This window comes from Phyllostomus hastatus, unplaced genomic scaffold, assembly GCF_019186645.2.
Source record: "Phyllostomus hastatus isolate PE091 unplaced genomic scaffold, TTU_PhHast_1.1 phas_scaffold_46, whole genome shotgun sequence".
NCBI classification, from domain to species: Eukaryota; Metazoa; Chordata; class Mammalia; order Chiroptera; family Phyllostomidae; genus Phyllostomus; species Phyllostomus hastatus.
This window is the reverse complement of record NW_025334032.1, coordinates 2,278,302-2,295,866: the sequence shown is the minus strand read 5'-3', so window position 1 is coordinate 2,295,866 and position 17,565 is coordinate 2,278,302. Positions and strand designations below refer to the sequence as shown.

General features: G+C 34.0%; 1 protein-coding gene across 1 annotated transcript in view; it reads right to left on the bottom strand.

Moving 5' to 3' along the window:
• Positions 1 to 17,565, bottom strand: part of CAB39L (calcium binding protein 39 like) — a 158,971-nt gene that overhangs the window by 87,399 nt on the left and 54,007 nt on the right. Inside the window, exons 2-3 of the mRNA XM_045821874.1 lie at positions 14,570 to 14,712; positions 11,352 to 11,516 (exon numbers count right to left, since the gene is read on the bottom strand). Coding sequence (XP_045677830.1) covers positions 11,352 to 11,516; positions 14,570 to 14,671 — 267 coding nt within the window. The 5' untranslated portion in view covers positions 14,672 to 14,712. The remainder of the gene's footprint in view (positions 1 to 11,351; positions 11,517 to 14,569; positions 14,713 to 17,565) is intronic.

The window sequence follows — 17,565 nt, the reverse complement described above, 5'->3', positions numbered from 1 at the left end:
TGCCAGATGCGCAGGGGCTCAAGGGTAGGCGAATAGGTGAAGGAGTTAAGAATACAAATTGGTAGTTATAAAACAGTCATGGGGATGTAAAGTACAGTATAGCCAAAGAATGACCCATTGAAGTGGACAACAGTGTGGGGATTGCCTGAGGGAGTGTGGGCTGGCTCAGTAGAGGTGGGCAAAGGGGAAAAAATTGGGACAACTGTAAGAGCATAAACAATAAAATATAATAAAAACCTAAATCATTGGTATACTATGGTTTCCATAATAAGGAAAATAGTTTATGAAATTAATATAAGAACAGGTTTGGGAGATAATCTGTATCCCAGATTAGGCTTAATCACTTAGTAGCTGAGTCATTTTGGGCAAATTACTTAACATTTTAAAACTTTAAGTTCTTCTTTTATAAAATTGGGCTAATGATACAGCATTAATCACACAGGTTTTTTTTTAAAGAATTATTTAAATCCTTAAAATTATACAACATGTAGGAATCACTCACCAAATGTTATCATCATCACTACCATCATTGTAAACCACTGACCTTGCTATCTAGCTGCACAAAACTTAATTACAGAAAAAAAATTCTCACTTTATTTAAAACATTAAAAGTTCCCAGACAAGAAAAACTATAGGAGTTCTAAACCTGTATTACAAGAAATGTCGAAGGGACTTCTTTAAGAAGAAAAGATCAGGTGTGGTTCTGGCCAAGATGTAGGTGCTTCCTCACACAGTAAAAAGAAAGATAACAACTAATTTAAAATCAATAAACAACACAAACTGTCAGAAAATCAAACTGCATGTAACTCCAACAACCAAGGAGTTAATGAAGAAATATTCATCCAAACCAGTAGAAAGGGTGCACAGCTGACAGGAAGCCAAGCAGAGAGGACACCTGAGCAAGGTGGTGGATTCTGTGGGCAAAGCAGGGCTGGCTGAATGGGAAACTAAAGACTTGAAACCTCTAGCTGTAAAATACTGCAGGGGTTGCAACTATGGGAGAAGCTTGCAATCTCTGAGGAGAGTAAGCGGGAAAGTTGGACTACAGCAGAGCTTAGCGAGCAGCATTGTTCCATCTCTGACAGCCTCCCCCAGAGACATTGCCACAATGCAGTAAAGAGGGTTTCCCCTGCCCCTGGAGAATACCTAAAGTTCCACCCCTTACAACATAGCAGGTGTGTGGAGACAAAGAAATATGGCCCAAATGAAAAAACAGATTAAAACTCCAGAAAAAATACAACTAAGAGACAAAGAGATAGACAACATATTGTGCAGAGTTCAAAACACTGGTAGTCAGGATGCTCACAGAATTGATTGACCTCAGTCACAAAATTAAAGAAGAAATGAAGGCTACCCAAAGTGAAATAAAGAAAAACAAATAAGGGATCAATAGTGGAGGGAAGGAAACCGGGACTCAAATCAACAATTTGGAAAAAAGGAAGAAATAAACATTCAACCAGAACAGAATGAAGAAACAAGAATGCAAAAAACCAAGGAGAGGCATAATACAACTTTAAATGTTTCAACATCTGAATCATAGGGGTGCCAGAAGGAGAAGAGGAAGACCAAGAAATGGAAAACTTATTTTAACAAATAATGATGGAAAACTTCCCCAATCTGGCAAAGCAAATAGACTTCCAAGAAGATCAGAGAGTCCCAAAGAAATTGGACTCAAGAAGTAGTACACCAAGGCACATTATAATTACATTACCCAAGATTAAAGATAAGCAGAGAATCTTAAAAGCAGCAAGAGGAAAGGAGACAGTTAGCTATAGAGGTGAGTATTAGCTGACTATGAGCTGATTTCTCAAAAGAAACCTTACAGGCAAGAAGGACCTGGAAAGAAGTATTCAAAGTCATGAAAGGCAAGGACCTATATACAAGATTACTCTATCCAGCAAAGCTATCATTTAGAATGGAAGGGTAGATAAAATGCTTCCCAGATAAGGTAAAGTTCAAGCAGTTCAACATCACCAAGCCATTATTATATGAAATGTTAAAGGGACTTATGTAACAAATAGAAGATGATAAAAAATTTGAACAGTAAAATGACAACAAACTAAAAAGTATCAACAATTGAATCTAAAAAACAAAAACAAAATAACCAAACAACTAGAACAGGAACAAAACCAGAGAAATGGAGATCACGTGAAGGGTTATTAGTGGAGCACGGGAGGGACAGAATGGAGGAAAAGGTACAGGGAATAAGTAGCATAAATGGTAGAAAGAAAATAGATAAGGGGAGGTTAAGAATAGTATAGGAAATATAGAAGCCAAAGAACTTATGTACAAAACCCATGGACAAGAACTCGGTGGGGGGGGGATGGTGGTGTATGCTGGAGGGTAGTGTGTGCAGGACGAAGGGGAGATAAAGGGGAGAAAAATATTGGGAAATCTATAATAGCATAATCAATAAAATATACTTTAAAAATTAAAAAATAAAAGATGGAAAACATGAGTAATATAGTGAAGAAAAAGATCCCACTGACAAAGGCAAACATAATAAAAGCAGTGGATCAACCAACTACAACAATATATTAAAGGATATACAGACACACCCACATCTGAAGTAAAAAATAATTAGGAAAACATAAACATGGAAAACATTAGTAAACACAGTAGTGGTTTTATAATGTGTTTGAAATTAAATGACCAAAAACTTAAAACAGACTGCTATAAGCATAACTTGGTATATAGGAAGCACACAGTAAACTACAAATCAAAAATCTCTGAGGTATACAAGAAATAAAGAGAAAGGAGTCCAAATACAAAACTACAGAAAGTCATCAACATACAAGAGAAGAGAGCAAGAGAACAAAAAAGGAACACAGAAGTACAAAAACAATCAGAAAACAATAAAATGGCAATAACTACCTACATGTCACTAATTACTTTAAATATTAATGGACCAAATGCTCCAATCAAGAGACAGAGTGTGGCTCAAAAAACAATACCCACACTGGTACTGCCTACAAGAGACATATTCAGATAGAAAGACTAAAAGACTGAAAGTAAAGGGTAGCAAAAGACACTTGATACAAATAGAAATGAAAAAAAGCTGGGGTAGCAATACTTCCCTCAAACAAATAGACTTTAAGACAAAGGTTGTGTCAAGACACAAAGAATGGCATTTCAGAATAATAAAGGAATCAATCTGGAGGACACAACTCTTATAAACATTTATATACCCAATGTAGGAGCACCTAAATACATAAAGCAAATATTGATGGACATAAAGAGAGACAAAGAAAATACTACAGTCATAGTAGAGAACTTTACAACCCATGGATATCAATCGATAGACATCCAAAGAGAAAATCAACAAGGAAACAGTGATATCAAATGACACATTTCACCAGATGCACCTAATTGATATTTAAAGGACATATCAGCCAAAAGCAGAATATAGATTTTCTGCTAGTATATGTGGAATATTTTCCAAGATATACTACATATTAGGTCACAAAACAAGTTGCAATAAATTTAAGAATATTGAAATCATATAAAAAATCTCAAACATAATGATATGAAACTAGAAATCAATGATGAGAAAACTGAAAAAACACAAACATATGAAGACTAAATAACATGCTACTAAAAATGAATGGGTTAAGGAAGAAATCAAAAAATGCACTGAAAAAAATGAAAATGAAACACAATGACCAAAATACAGGTCTACCTCAAGACACAAGAAAAATCTGAAACAATCTAACATTACACCTACAAAAAATAGACAAAGAATAACAGAGTCCAAATGAGTAGAAGGAAGGAAATAAAGATTAGAGTGAAAATAAATGAAATAGAGTCTAAAAAACTAATAGAAAAGATCAATGAAACCAAGAACTGGTTCTTTGAAAAAAATAAAAATGATAAACCTTCACCCAGATTCATCAAGAAAACCCCTGAGGGTTAAAATAATTAAAATTAGAAGTGAAAGAGAAGTGACAAAAGACACCACAAAAATACAAAAGATTATAATTACATGCTATGAACAATTATATGATAACAAATTGGACAGCCTGGAAGAAATGGATAAATTCACAGAAACAAACAATCTTCCAAGGCTACACCTGCAAAAAACAAAAGCTGAATACACCAATAACTAATGAAATCAAATCAGTAATTAAAAATTCCTAACATACAAAAGCCCTGGACCAGACAACTTCACAGCTAAATTTTATCAAACATGCAACAAAGAATACCTTTTCTTCTCAAACTATTTCAAAAAATTTAAGGGGAGGAAAAGCTCCCAAACTCATTTTGCAAGGCCATCATTACCTTGATATCAAAAAGTGAGAAAGACACTAGAAAAGAAAAATTATAGGCCAATATCCCTAAGTACACATATGAAAAAGCCCTCAACAAATATTAGCAAACCAAATTCAGCAATACATTAAAAAGATCACACACCACAGTCAAATGGCATTAATTCCTGGGATGAGACACTGACCAATATATGCCAATCAATTAACATGATAAACCACATAAACAAACTGATATGATAATATCATACGATCATATCCATAGATGTGGCAAAAGCATTTGATAAAAATGATATTCATTTATATAATAAAGTGACCAAAGTGAGATAGAAGAAATACCTCAACATAATAAAGGCCATAAGACAAATCCAGGACTAAGTCATACCCAATGGGGAAAAGCTAAAAGCATTTTCATAAGATTAGGAACAATATGCACCCAACATAGGAACACAAAAATACATACATAAAATCTTAGAGGACTTCAAGAAAGGTATTGACAGCAACACAATTATAGTAGGGGATTTTAACACTCACTGTCAAAAATGAACAGATCTTCTGAACAAAATATCAACAAAGATATTGTGGCATTGAACAATGCCCTAGATGAAGTGGACTTAACTGAAATACATACAGCCCTTCATTCCAAAGAAGCTAAATACATATTCTTTTCAAATGCACATGGAACATTTTCAAAGATAGACCACAAAACAAGCCTCAACAAATTCAAGAAAATTGAAATCATACCAAGCATTTTCTTGGACCACAAGGGACTGAAACTAGAAACCAACCAAGGAAAAAACCCCAAAATACTAAAAAAATCATGGAGATTGAATAGCATGCTATGAAACAACAAATGGGTCAAGAATGAAATTAGGGAAGAAATCAAAAAGTTTCTGGAAACAAAAGAAAATGAACTCACAACAACCCAAAACTTATGGGACACAGTCCTATAAGTTTGTCCTGAGAGGAAAGTTCATAGCAATACAGGCCTACCTAAAAAAGATAGAAACATTTCAAACAAACAACCTAACCCTATGCCTACAAGAACTTGAGGAACAACAAAGACAGCCCAGAGCAAGTAGAAGGAAGGAAATAACTAAGATCAGAGCAAAATTAAATGACATAGAGACTAAAAGCACAATTCTAAGGATCAATGAATCTACGAGCTGGTTCTTTGAAAAGATAAACAAAATCAACAAGCCTTTAAACAGGCTCATCAAGAAAGAGAGGACCCAAATAAACACAATCAGAAATGAAAGAGGAGAGATTACAACTGATACCACAGAAATACAAAGGATTGTAAAAAATTGCTATGAAGAACTGTATGCCAAGAAATTTGAAAACCTAGGTGAAATGGACAAAGTTCTAGAAAAATGTAATCTTCCAAAACTCAATGAAGAAGAAGGAGAAAGACCAATAACAGCAGATGAAATTGAAGTAGTAATCAAAAAACTCCTGGACCAGATGGTTTCACAGGAGAATTCTACAAAGCATTTAAGGAAGAGCTAACCTCTATCCTTCACAGACTATACGAAAAAATCCAAAATGATGGAAGACTCCCAAACTCTTTTTATGAAGCCAACATCATCCTAATCCCAAAACCGGATAAAGACATAACAAAGAAATAAAACTTCAGGCCAATATTGCTGATGAACATAGACGCTAAAATCCTCCAACAGCATCCAACAATATGTTACAAAGATCATACACCATTATCAAGTGGGATTCATCCCAGGGATGCAAGGATGGTACAATATTTGCAAATCAATAAATGTAATACATCACATAAACAAAAACAAATACAAAAATCACATGATCATATCAATAGATGTGGAAAAAGCATTTGATAAGAACCCATTTATGATAAAAACACTCAGCAAAGTGGGAATAGAGGGAACATTCCTCAACATAATAAGGTCCATATATGAGAGACCTACAGTCAACATCATACTCAACTGACAAAAACTTAGAGCTTTCCCACTAAGATCAGGAAGAAGACAAGGATGTCCATTTTCAGCACTCCTGTTCAACATAGTATTGGAAGACCTAGCCACAGCAATCAGACAAGAAAGAGAAACAAAAGGAATCCAAATTGGAAAGGAGAAAGCAAAACTGTCATTGTTTGCAGATGACATGAGAGTATCCATAGAAAATCCTATAGACTCCAACAAAAAACTGATCAACCTAATAAATGAATTTGGCCAAACAGCTGGATACAAAGTCAATATTCAGAAATTAATGGCATTTGTGTACACCAACAATGAAACATCAGAAACAGAAAACAGGGAAAAAATCCTATTTGATAAGCAAAAAGAAAAATAAAATACCTAGGAATAAACCTAACCAAGGAGGTAAAAGATCTGTATGCAGAAAACTACACAACACTGAAGAAAGAAATCAAGGAAGACAAACAAATGGAAACATACATCATGTTCATGGATTGGAAGAATTAACATCATCAAAATGTCCATACTACCCAAAGCAATTTACAGATTCAATGCTATACCTATTAAAGTAACAATGGCATATTTCACAGACATAGAAAAAACACTTCAAAAATTTCTATGGAACCATAAACGACCCCGAATAGCTGCTGCAATTTTGAGAAAGAAGAGTAAAGTAGGAGGGATCACAATACCTGATACCAAACTATATTACAAGGCCACTGTAATCAAAACAGCCTGGTACTGGCATAAAAACAGCCACATGGTCCAATGGAACAGAACGGAGAGACCAGAAATAAACCCAAGTCTCTACAGTCAATTAATATTTGACAAAGGAGGCAGCAACATAAAATGGAGTAAAAATAATCCCTTCAACAAATGGTGTTGGAAGAAATGGACAGCTAGGTGTAAAAAAATGAAACTCGAGCACCAACTTACATCATACAGAAAAATAAATTCAAAGTGGATAAAAGACTTAAATATAAACCATGACACAATTAAAGTCCTAGAAGAGAACATAGGCAGGAAAATCTCAGATGTTTCACGCAGCAACATTTTTACTCATATGTCCCCTAGAGCAAGGGGGACATAAAGGAAAGAATAAACAAATAGGATCTCATCAAAATATAAACCTTCTGCATGGCTAAAGAAAACAGAATTAAAATAAAAAGAGAACCAACTGTATGGGAAAACATATTTGCCAATGATACCTCAGGCAAGGGTTTAATCTTCAAAATGTATAAAGAACTTACACGACTCTACTCTAAGAAGACCAGCAACCCAATTAAAAAATGGGCAAAGGACTTGAACAGACACTTCTCCAAGGAGGACATACAGAGGATCCAGAGACATATGAAAAGATGCTCAGTATTGCTAGCTATCAGAGAGATGCAAGTTAAAACCACAATGAGATACCACTTCTCACCAGTCAGAATGGTCATCATAAACAAAGCAACAAACAACAGGTGTTGGAAGGTTGTGGAGAAAAGGGGACTCTAGGGCACTGTTGGTGGGATTGCAGGCTGGTACAACCACTATGGAAAACACTATGGAATTTTCTCAGAAAACTAAAAATGCATCTGCCTTTTGACCTAGCAATTCCACTGCTAGGATTATATCCTAAGAACCCTGAAACACCAATCCAAAAGAACCTATGCACCTCAATGTTCATAACAGCATAATTTACAATAGCCAAGTGTTGGAAGCAACCTAGGTGCCCATCAGTAAATGAATAGATCAAAAAACTATGGTACATTTACACAATGGAATTCTATGCAGCAGAAAGAAAGAGGGACCTCGTATCCTTTGCAACAGCATGGATGGAACCGAAAAGCATTGTGCTAAGCGAAATAAGCCAGGTGATGAAAGACATACCATATGATCTCACCTGTAACAGGAACCTAAACAACCAAACACACAAACAAGCAAAATATAACCAAAGTCACTGAAATAGAGAAGAGGCTGACAGTGACCAGAGGGGAGAGGGAAGGGAATTTCTGGGGAAGAGGGGAAGGGTTTACAGGAACAAGTATAAAGGACACATGGACAAAAACTAGGGGTGGGGGGTGGAAATGGGAGGGAGGTGGGGAGGGCTGGGAGGGTGGGCTGGGATGGGAGTAAAAGACAGAAAACTGTACTTGAACAACAATTAAAATAAATTTAAAAAAAGATTAGGAAGAAGACAAAGGTGTCCATGTTCACCAATTGTATTGAACATGGTATTGGAAGTCCTAGCCAGAACAATCAGACAAGAAAACAAAATAAAAGACATCCAAATTCAAAAGGAAGTAGTAGTCTTGGCCAGAAGCCTCAGTTGGTTGGAACAGCATCCTGTACATCAAAAGGCAGCAGGTTCAATTTCCAGTCAGGGCACATACCCCTAGGCTGTAAGTTCCACCCCCAGTTGTGGTGCATACAAGAGGCAACCATTTAATGTTTCTCTCTCACATCGATGTTCCTTCCTCTCTCTTTCTCTCTCTCTCTCTCTTCCCCCCATACCTCTCTCTCTCGCACCCCTTCATACCTTTCTCTCCATTCCTCTCTTTCTCCCTTCCCTTCTCTTGAAAATCAATAAACATATCCTTGGGTGAGGATTTTTTTAAAAAAGGAAGAAGTAAAACATTATTTACAAGTTACATAATACTGTACAGAGAGAACTCTAAAGATTCCACCAAAAACAACTAGAACTAATAAATGAAATTAGTAAAGTAGTAGGGCACAACATTAATATTCAGATTTTTGTTGCATTTTATACACCAATAACAAAATAAGAGAAAGAGAAACTAAGAAAATAATCCTATGCATAATTGCATCAAAAATAAAAAAATACATAGAAATAAATTCAACCAAGGAAGTATAAGACCTGTACTCAGAAAACTCTAAAACTGAAGACAGAAATTGAAGAAGATAAAAATAAATGAAAGATTATACCCAGTTCATAGAAAGAATTAATATTATTAAAATGCTCATACTACACAAAGCATCTACAGCTGTAATAAAATCCCTATCAAAATACCAATGGTGCTCTGGCTGGTGTGGCTCAGGGTATTGCGCACCGGCCTGTGAACCAAAGGGTTGCAGATTTGATTCCCAGCCATGGCACATGCCTGAGTTGCAGGCCAGGTCCCCAGTAGGGGACACAGAAGAGGAAACCACACATTGACATTTCTCCCCCTCTCTCCACTCCCCTCTCTAAAAATAAATAAATAAATAAAATTTAAAAAAAAAAACCCAATGGCATTTTTCACAGAGCTAGAGCAAACAATTCTAATTATTTGGAAGCACAAAAGACCTTGAATAGTCAAAGCAATCTGGAGAAAGAACTAAGTTGGAGGTATAACACTATCTATATCAAAGTATACTACAGTGTGGTACTGGCATAATAACAGGCAAATAAGTCTTGGAACAAAATAGAGAACCCAGAAAACACCCATACCTATATGGTCAATTATGACAAAGAACGCAAGAATATACAATGGGGTAAAGGCTGTCTCTTCAGTAAATCGTGTTAAGAAAACTGGACAGACATGCAAAAGAATGAAACAGCATCACTGTCTTACATATATACAAAAATAAAATAAAAATGGATTAAAAACTTAAATGTGAGCCCTGGCTGGTGTGACTCAGTGGATTGGGCACTGGCCTGTGAGCCAAAGGGTCACTGGTTCAATTTCCTGTCAGGGCACATGCCTGGGTTGCAGGCCAGGTCCCCGGTAGGAGATATGTGAGAGGCAACCACACATTGATATTTCTCTCCCTTTCTCCCTCCCTTCCCCTCTCTCTAAAAATAAATAAATAAAATAGTTTAAAAAACTAAGACCTGAAACCATAAAACTCCTAGAAGAAAACATAGACTACTGCTATTCTTTGACACTGCTCTTAGTAATATTTTTTGGATATGTCTCCTTGGGTAAGAAATGCAAAACAAAAAATAAACAAATGGGAATACATAAAATTTAAGTGTTTTTGCACAGTGAAGGAAACCATCAACAACATAAAAAGACAACTACTGAATGGAAGAAGATATTTATCAATGATACATCTGATAAAGAACTCATACAACTGAACTCCAAAACCCCCCAAAAATACGATTAAAAAATGGGCAGAGGACCTGAATAGACATTTCTTCGAAGAGGAAATACAGATGACCAATACAAATATGAAAAGATGCTCAAAGTCACTACTCATCAGTGAAATGAAAATGAAAACCATATTGAAATGTCACCTCACACCTGTCAGAATGCCCATCATCAATAAATCAACAAACAAGTGTTGGTAAGATTGTGGAGAAAAGGGAACCTTTTACACTGTAAGTTTGATCATAAATTGGTACAGCACAGTGGAAAACAGTATGAAGGTTCTTCAAAAAATTAAAAATAGAAATATACCATATAACCCAGTAATTCTACTTATGGGCATTTATCTGACAAAATCCAAAACACTAATTTGAAAAAGACATATGCAACCCTATGCTTACTGAAGCATTATTTACCATAGCCAAGATATGGGAACAGCCTAAGGATCTATTAATAGATGAATGGGTAAAGAAAAAGTGGTACAATAGAATATTTATCAGCCATAAAGAATGAAGTCTTTGCCATTTGTGACAACATGGGAGGACCTAGAGGGTATTATGCTAAATGAAATAAGTCAGACAGAGAGACAAATACCAAATGATTTCACTTATATGTGGAAATCTAAAAAACAAATTGAACTAACAAAACAGAAACAAACTCGTAGATATAGAGAACAAATTGATGGAAATGGTGTTGGGAGTGATGAGTGAAAAGGAGCAAGGAATTAAGATGTACAAATTATCAGTTATAAAAACAGTCATGGGGATGTAAAGTACAGCAAAGGGAATATAGACACACATAACTATGTGTGGTGGAAGATGGGCACTAAATTCATTGGGGTGATCATTCCGTAAGTTATATAAATGTTTAGTCACTATGTTGTACACCTGAAATAATATAATGTTGTATGTTAGCTGTAATTAAAAATAATTGTTTTAATTTTTAAAAAGATTAAAGTGATTTTACAGTTTTAGAGAAAACTTTTAATCAACAGTAATAAAAAATTAGTCATATATTGATAGATATTAAAATTGAAATGCAGAGATACAATACTCTTACAGATAGTTTACCTCAAAGTCTATCAGCTGTAGGTCAGCTATCAGTGTCACCAGCAGCCCACTATTGTAGAGTTCTTGTGCTAGGTGAGCCACAGCCTCCATTGGGTTTTCTTTGTCATTTGCACCACACAGAATTTCTTTCATTACTTGCAGTGATTTCGACACTTCTTCTGAAGCCTAGTGAACAAAAAGTATGCTAAGACTTAAGTAAATAAAAATTTTCAGGTTATAAACAAATGAACAAACAAAAATCATTTATTTAGGCCCTGTTTATTTATGATAAAAAAACACTGTATAGTTATAAACAAACAAAAACCTTTTAGTAAGTGCTGCTTTTTTATTTTAAAAATTACTAAAATTTATATACACACAAAATATCTCTAGTATTTCTATTTAGTCAACATAACTGGAAAAAAATTCTTTTAAACCTACTCAGACACAGACAACTCTGTCAGTAATTAATTCTAAATTTAACTCTTCAAAATTAAATTAAAACTACTTGTAAGTTAAACTAAAAGTTAAAAACTTAGTAGTAGTTACTAGTCTTTAAAGCATTTGCTAAAGTTTTTTAATAAGTCCCTATTTTTCTGACTTAAAAAATTATTTATTTTTTTAAATAATTAATTTTTTTTAGAGAGAGGGGAAGGGAGGGAGAAAGAGAAGGAGAGAAACATGTATGTGGGAGTGATACATCATACATTGGTTGCCTCTTGTACCCCCCAACCTGGGGAACTGGCCTACAACCCAGGCATGTACCTCGACTAGGAATCAACTGGTATCATTTTGGTTCACAGGCTGGCACTCAGTCCACTGAGCCACATTAGCCAGGACATTTTTCTGATTTTTTAAATGGACTAGGTATAAAATAATAAGTTGTCAAAACCCATAAAATGTCTTTGTCAATCTCCTTTCCCCTCACACACAGTCATTATCTTTTTTGCTATCTATAAAACTTAAACAAACAAACAAACAAAAAAACTTCACTACATTTAAAGAATAACAGGAAAAACCATAGAAGTAGATTAGTGCATGCTAGGGCCTGGTGAGGGTAGAATGAGACATGACTGCTAATGGGGTACAGAGTTTCTTTGGGGGGTTGGAAATATTCTGGAATTAGATAGTGGTGATGGTTGTACAACCATGAGTATACTAAAAATGACTAAATGGTAAACTTTTAAATGGTCGATTATATGGAATGCAAATTATATTTCAGTAAAAAGCTTTAAAAATTAATAAAGATTAAGAGAGAACAGACCAATTAGTTAACAATTTGATTTGCTGACCATTTAAAAATATATACTCTATTTTTGGACCATAGGACACACCTAGGTTTTAGAAGAGGAAAATAGGGAAAAAAAATTTGAAGCAAAAAATGTGGCAAAATATTTAATAACATAAATAACATAATAATTCACCAACATAAATGTAAACAGATCTCAACAGCAGCCATTATTCCTCCCAAATTGGGGGGGGATGGGAAGGTCGTCTTATAGTCTGAAAAATACAGTATACCACAGTTTTACCGCCTCTTAACAACCATTATTCCTCCCAAATTGGGGGAAAAAGGGGAAGGTCGTCTTATGGTCTGAAAAATACAGTATACCACAGCTTTAAGTATAGTACTCTAATAATTATAATTGAGGAAGGAAATAAAGAGAATAAGGCAATATAAATATAACTCATAGTAGATGGCACTACTTAAAAAATAATTTCCAGATATATTTTATGATCTGACAGAAGCAATCCTTAATTTATTAAATGTCAGAAGTTTTTTAAGTTGTGAATATATCCATAGAAGAGTACTTTAAACATATGTAGAGTTAAGAGTAATTGTAAAGCAAACACCTTTGTGATTACTAAACAGCTCAAGAAACATTTTAAGTACCCTAGATGTTATCTGAATGGCCCTTTTTCAGCCTAAAGAAAAATTTTTATGTTTCTGATACCAATCATTTATTTACTTTTCTTCATATTTTTCTCATCTATGTTTGCAGCCCAAAACAATATAGTTTAGTTCTGTTGATTTGGGATAGTACCTGTCCCCTTGTGAGATTCATCCATGCTGCTGAATGTAAGTAGCAGTTCTTAATTTTTGTTGCTCTATAGTTTTTCAATAAGTGACCACTTCAATATCATCTCTACTGTTGATGAACATTTGGGTTGTTTTCATTGGGGGTCATTATGAACAACACAATGCTACTAACATTCTTGTACATGAATCCTGGGCCCATGTTCAAGAATTACTCTACAATTTATATCTAGTAGGAACAGACATAGTTTCCTATCTAACAGATAATACACTAAACTGGTTTCCAAAAACCAATTTACACTTTACCAGTCACAATGAATCAAAGTTCTTATTGCTTTCCATATTTCTAAACACTTAACACCATCAGACAATTCTGCTAAGGTAGAACACATGTATTATAAATATATTACAGTTAATTGGACTTTTCCTGATTACTAATGAGGATAAGTATCTTTTTTCTGTTTTTAAAATTTTTTTTCTTAACTTTGTCATTTAGATTTACTCTTTTATGAAGATCATTTCTTTTTTTCTCTTTGGATCAGTATTTGGCTTGATATTAGAAAGTACACTAAGATTAACATATATTTCTACATTACTTTCAAGATGTAGGATGAGAAACATATTTCTACATCCTTACAAGAGAACAAGATTGTATCATACACTAAGACAGAAATATATTATGCACTCAAGGGTATTTATTGTATAGATATCTTTAATCTTACCATAAACTAGTCACTATAGAGAGAAATCAAATATGTAGGATTCAACATTCCTTTGAGGAAATGACTGAAACACTGAAAAGCCCTTCCTATGAGGAAGATGTGCTTGGTAGGACATTAAACAATGTTAAAATGAGGTTGCAAACAGTAGAAACTATCAGTTGATCTTTAAATAAAAACTTTGTAACCTGTATGCCAGTATAACATTATATACAGTACCCCTTAGATTTTTAAGCTTGTAGTCAAGAGAGATCCAGGTTTCATAGGTTTCATCAGAGACTCCAGGTAATGAATCAGGAGTTGAAGACAACAGTCTCAACAATTATCAGGTGTATAAAACCTGAAATCAATTTAAATGTATTCACAGTGACTCTGTGTGTCCCATCACAGACCATATTTGGGGTATATCATTAAACTTTTATGTTGGTTTTTGGTCTTGAATACATATATTTTAAAAATAATGTTATTGTTTTAGCTCATACCTTGTCTGTCTTTTTGTCTTGCTTTTCCAAAATGGCTAAGTTGTCTTTCAGAATTTTCACAATTTCTGCTGGATTTTTATGTGATTTACTAAACAAAGGCATTTTTTTTCATCTATAGAAATCACTTGTTCCAATATGGAATGCTAAAAACAAACATATAAAAAAAACCCCAAAATTACAAATTTAACTGAACACAATTAAATTGTTATACTAAAATGACATAAGTTTTCAATTCAGTACTTTAGAACATTAAAATCCAACTAAAATGAGTTTCATCAAGTTTTAAGCCAAATTTAAGTGCATACGAAATATTTTTGAAACTTTACCTACATGGTTTTTCTCAAAATTTAAAAGGTTTCCTATAATAGAAACACAGGATTATACAAGAATGGGGAAAGAGAACAAGCTTCAGAGAACAAGCTGGTATTTAAAACTAGATTATTTTGACTAAAAAAACTGATGATGATAATAATAGTAGATAAAATAAAATATGTAACACTTAAGTGGGATTAAGATCCACATACTATAGTACAGTGATATTTAAAAGCATGCTACTCCACAGCAATCACAAAATTATCATGTAAAATTATTTAGAATCTGTTCTTTTCTCTTCAAATATTCAGCTGACTATACTCACTGATAAAATGAGGACTAACTCTTTAACACCAAAGAGAAATCCTACAAACTTCCAAAAGGGGGAAATCCAGAGCAGCACCTAAGAACCAGACTCTAAAAGAAGAATTCAGATTTGTAACTTGAAATAAAATGTTGAAAACAGTGAAACATTGTTTATGTAGTTTCTAGAGGAAAAGATTTTTAATCTGGAATTCTATACTCTGTCCAAATTATTAGGCATTTGTGAGGGCAAAGTGAAATAACCTAAGGTTAATGGAGCAGGATGAGAGGAAGAGAAAGGAAGAGAATGAAGAAACAGGAAAATGAAAGAAATAGTTGAAAAAGATATGGAGTTGAGCAGAGAAAATGATAAAATTTAAAGTTAACTTTAAATGAAGGCTAATATGTGTCTGTGAAGCTTAATGCAATTGTTTAAAAAGTATTCTTAAAGTATTTTAGTAGAGGAAAAATGTAACAAAAACAATAAGAACAATACCTGGAAAAATACAAATAAGTTAAACTCTTTTATAGATTTTATACTTTGTTCAAGGAACACAACAGATGTAAGAGGCAGAACTTTCAACTACCAAAATGGGGAACAAAGGAACAAAAATAATTTGACTGAATCAGGAGTAGAAATTTTTTTGTAAAAAAGAAGCAAATAATAATTAGAGAACATGAAACATTATGGAGAAATAAGAGCAAACATTAGTAATTACAATATATACAAGTGGGTTAAATTCCACTACTAAAAAATCAAGACTCATATTGAGTTAGTGCACATATATGCACACACACAATTCATCTATAAACTCAGCAATGGACACAACTAAAACAAAATGAAACAACTGTTGAGAATAAAGATGCATAAATATATGCCTAGGAATGTTAAAATATGAATATAAGACAATACAAAGTTTTTACGTGTGTGTGGTATAGATTTTATATATATCTATTTTATATATATGTACATGTAGGCAAAAGTAGGTTTACAGTTGTGGGACTGTGAGTTTATTCTTGTATTTATTAATTTTGCATTATTTTCCATATGAACAACTATAAACCTACTTTGCCCAACACTGCATATAGGGCAGATATTGTATTATCTTTTATTGTAAGTAAAACATATATTTATAGGTTACATAAAAGAACAAATATGAAGAGGGACCAAAAAAACTCAGAATTATCTTCTGGAGGGTGGGCCCCTCATAGTATAGGCTTCCCCCATTAGGTGAGAGTTCTAGGGACCTATCTGTATCAGTGTACTAGCTGGTGTTGTTGTGAGAGGCTGCAATTGGCTTCAGTGAATTGTTTTTGAAGACTCTTTCAACATGTTTGTACATTTCATGATGAGTGATTTATGAGCACACCTGCCCCCACTGTGCTCAGTGTTCAGCAGTTTTTCACCAAAAATGGCATGACCCCATGCCCCACCCTCCCTATTCACCTGATCTTGCCTTGAGTGACATTTTTTGTTTCCCAGATGAAAAAAATCCACAGAGGGATAAGTTTTGCCCAGTGGAAAAGGTGAAACAAAAAAGGCAGAAGCACTAAAAGGCATCAAAATCAATGAAATCAAAAACTGTTTTGAGCAGTAGAAAAAACATCTCAATAGGTGTATCATATGAAATGGAGAGTAATTTGACGGTGACTGAAGTTTAAATATGTAAGAATAAATACACAATTTTTAATAAATAAATTACAGGATTTTTTGTGTGTGTGTGTGTCCTCACTTGTATACATCAATTTCCTTTATAAACTGAATAAGATTTTATACATGTTGGGTACAATACAGACTATATTCAATATATATGTTTTTATTTTGTGACCTTGATTTTCTCTAAGTAGAAGAACAAGTCACTGGTAGAGAGAAATAAATAACAGGGGAGTATGGTAGGGACTTTAAGGAAAGAGATAAAAGTTTAGAAAAGCTACTAATGGAAATGGGAAGAAGAGTTACTAGGGAAGTAATCTGAATTATACTCAGTTAAAATATGTTCAATGTAGATCTTAAGCTTAAGTGTAGATCTGATTGAGCTTGGTAGAAAAATGAAAAAACAAATGAAGGGTACCCAAAATGAAATAAAGCAGAATAGTTAGGGAACCCATAGTGACAGCAAGAAAACCAGGACTCAAAGCAACAATTTGAAACAAAAGGAAGGAATAAGCATCCAACTGAAACAGAATGAAGAAACAGGAATTTAAAAAAGTGAAGAGAGGCTTGTGAACCTCTGGGACAACCTGAAATGTTCCAATATCCTAATTATAGGGGTGCCAGAAGGAAAAGAACAACAGCAAGAAATTGAACTTATTTGAACAAATAATGAAGGGAAACTTCCTCAGTTTGGCAAAGGAAATAGACTTTCAGGAAGTCCAGGAAG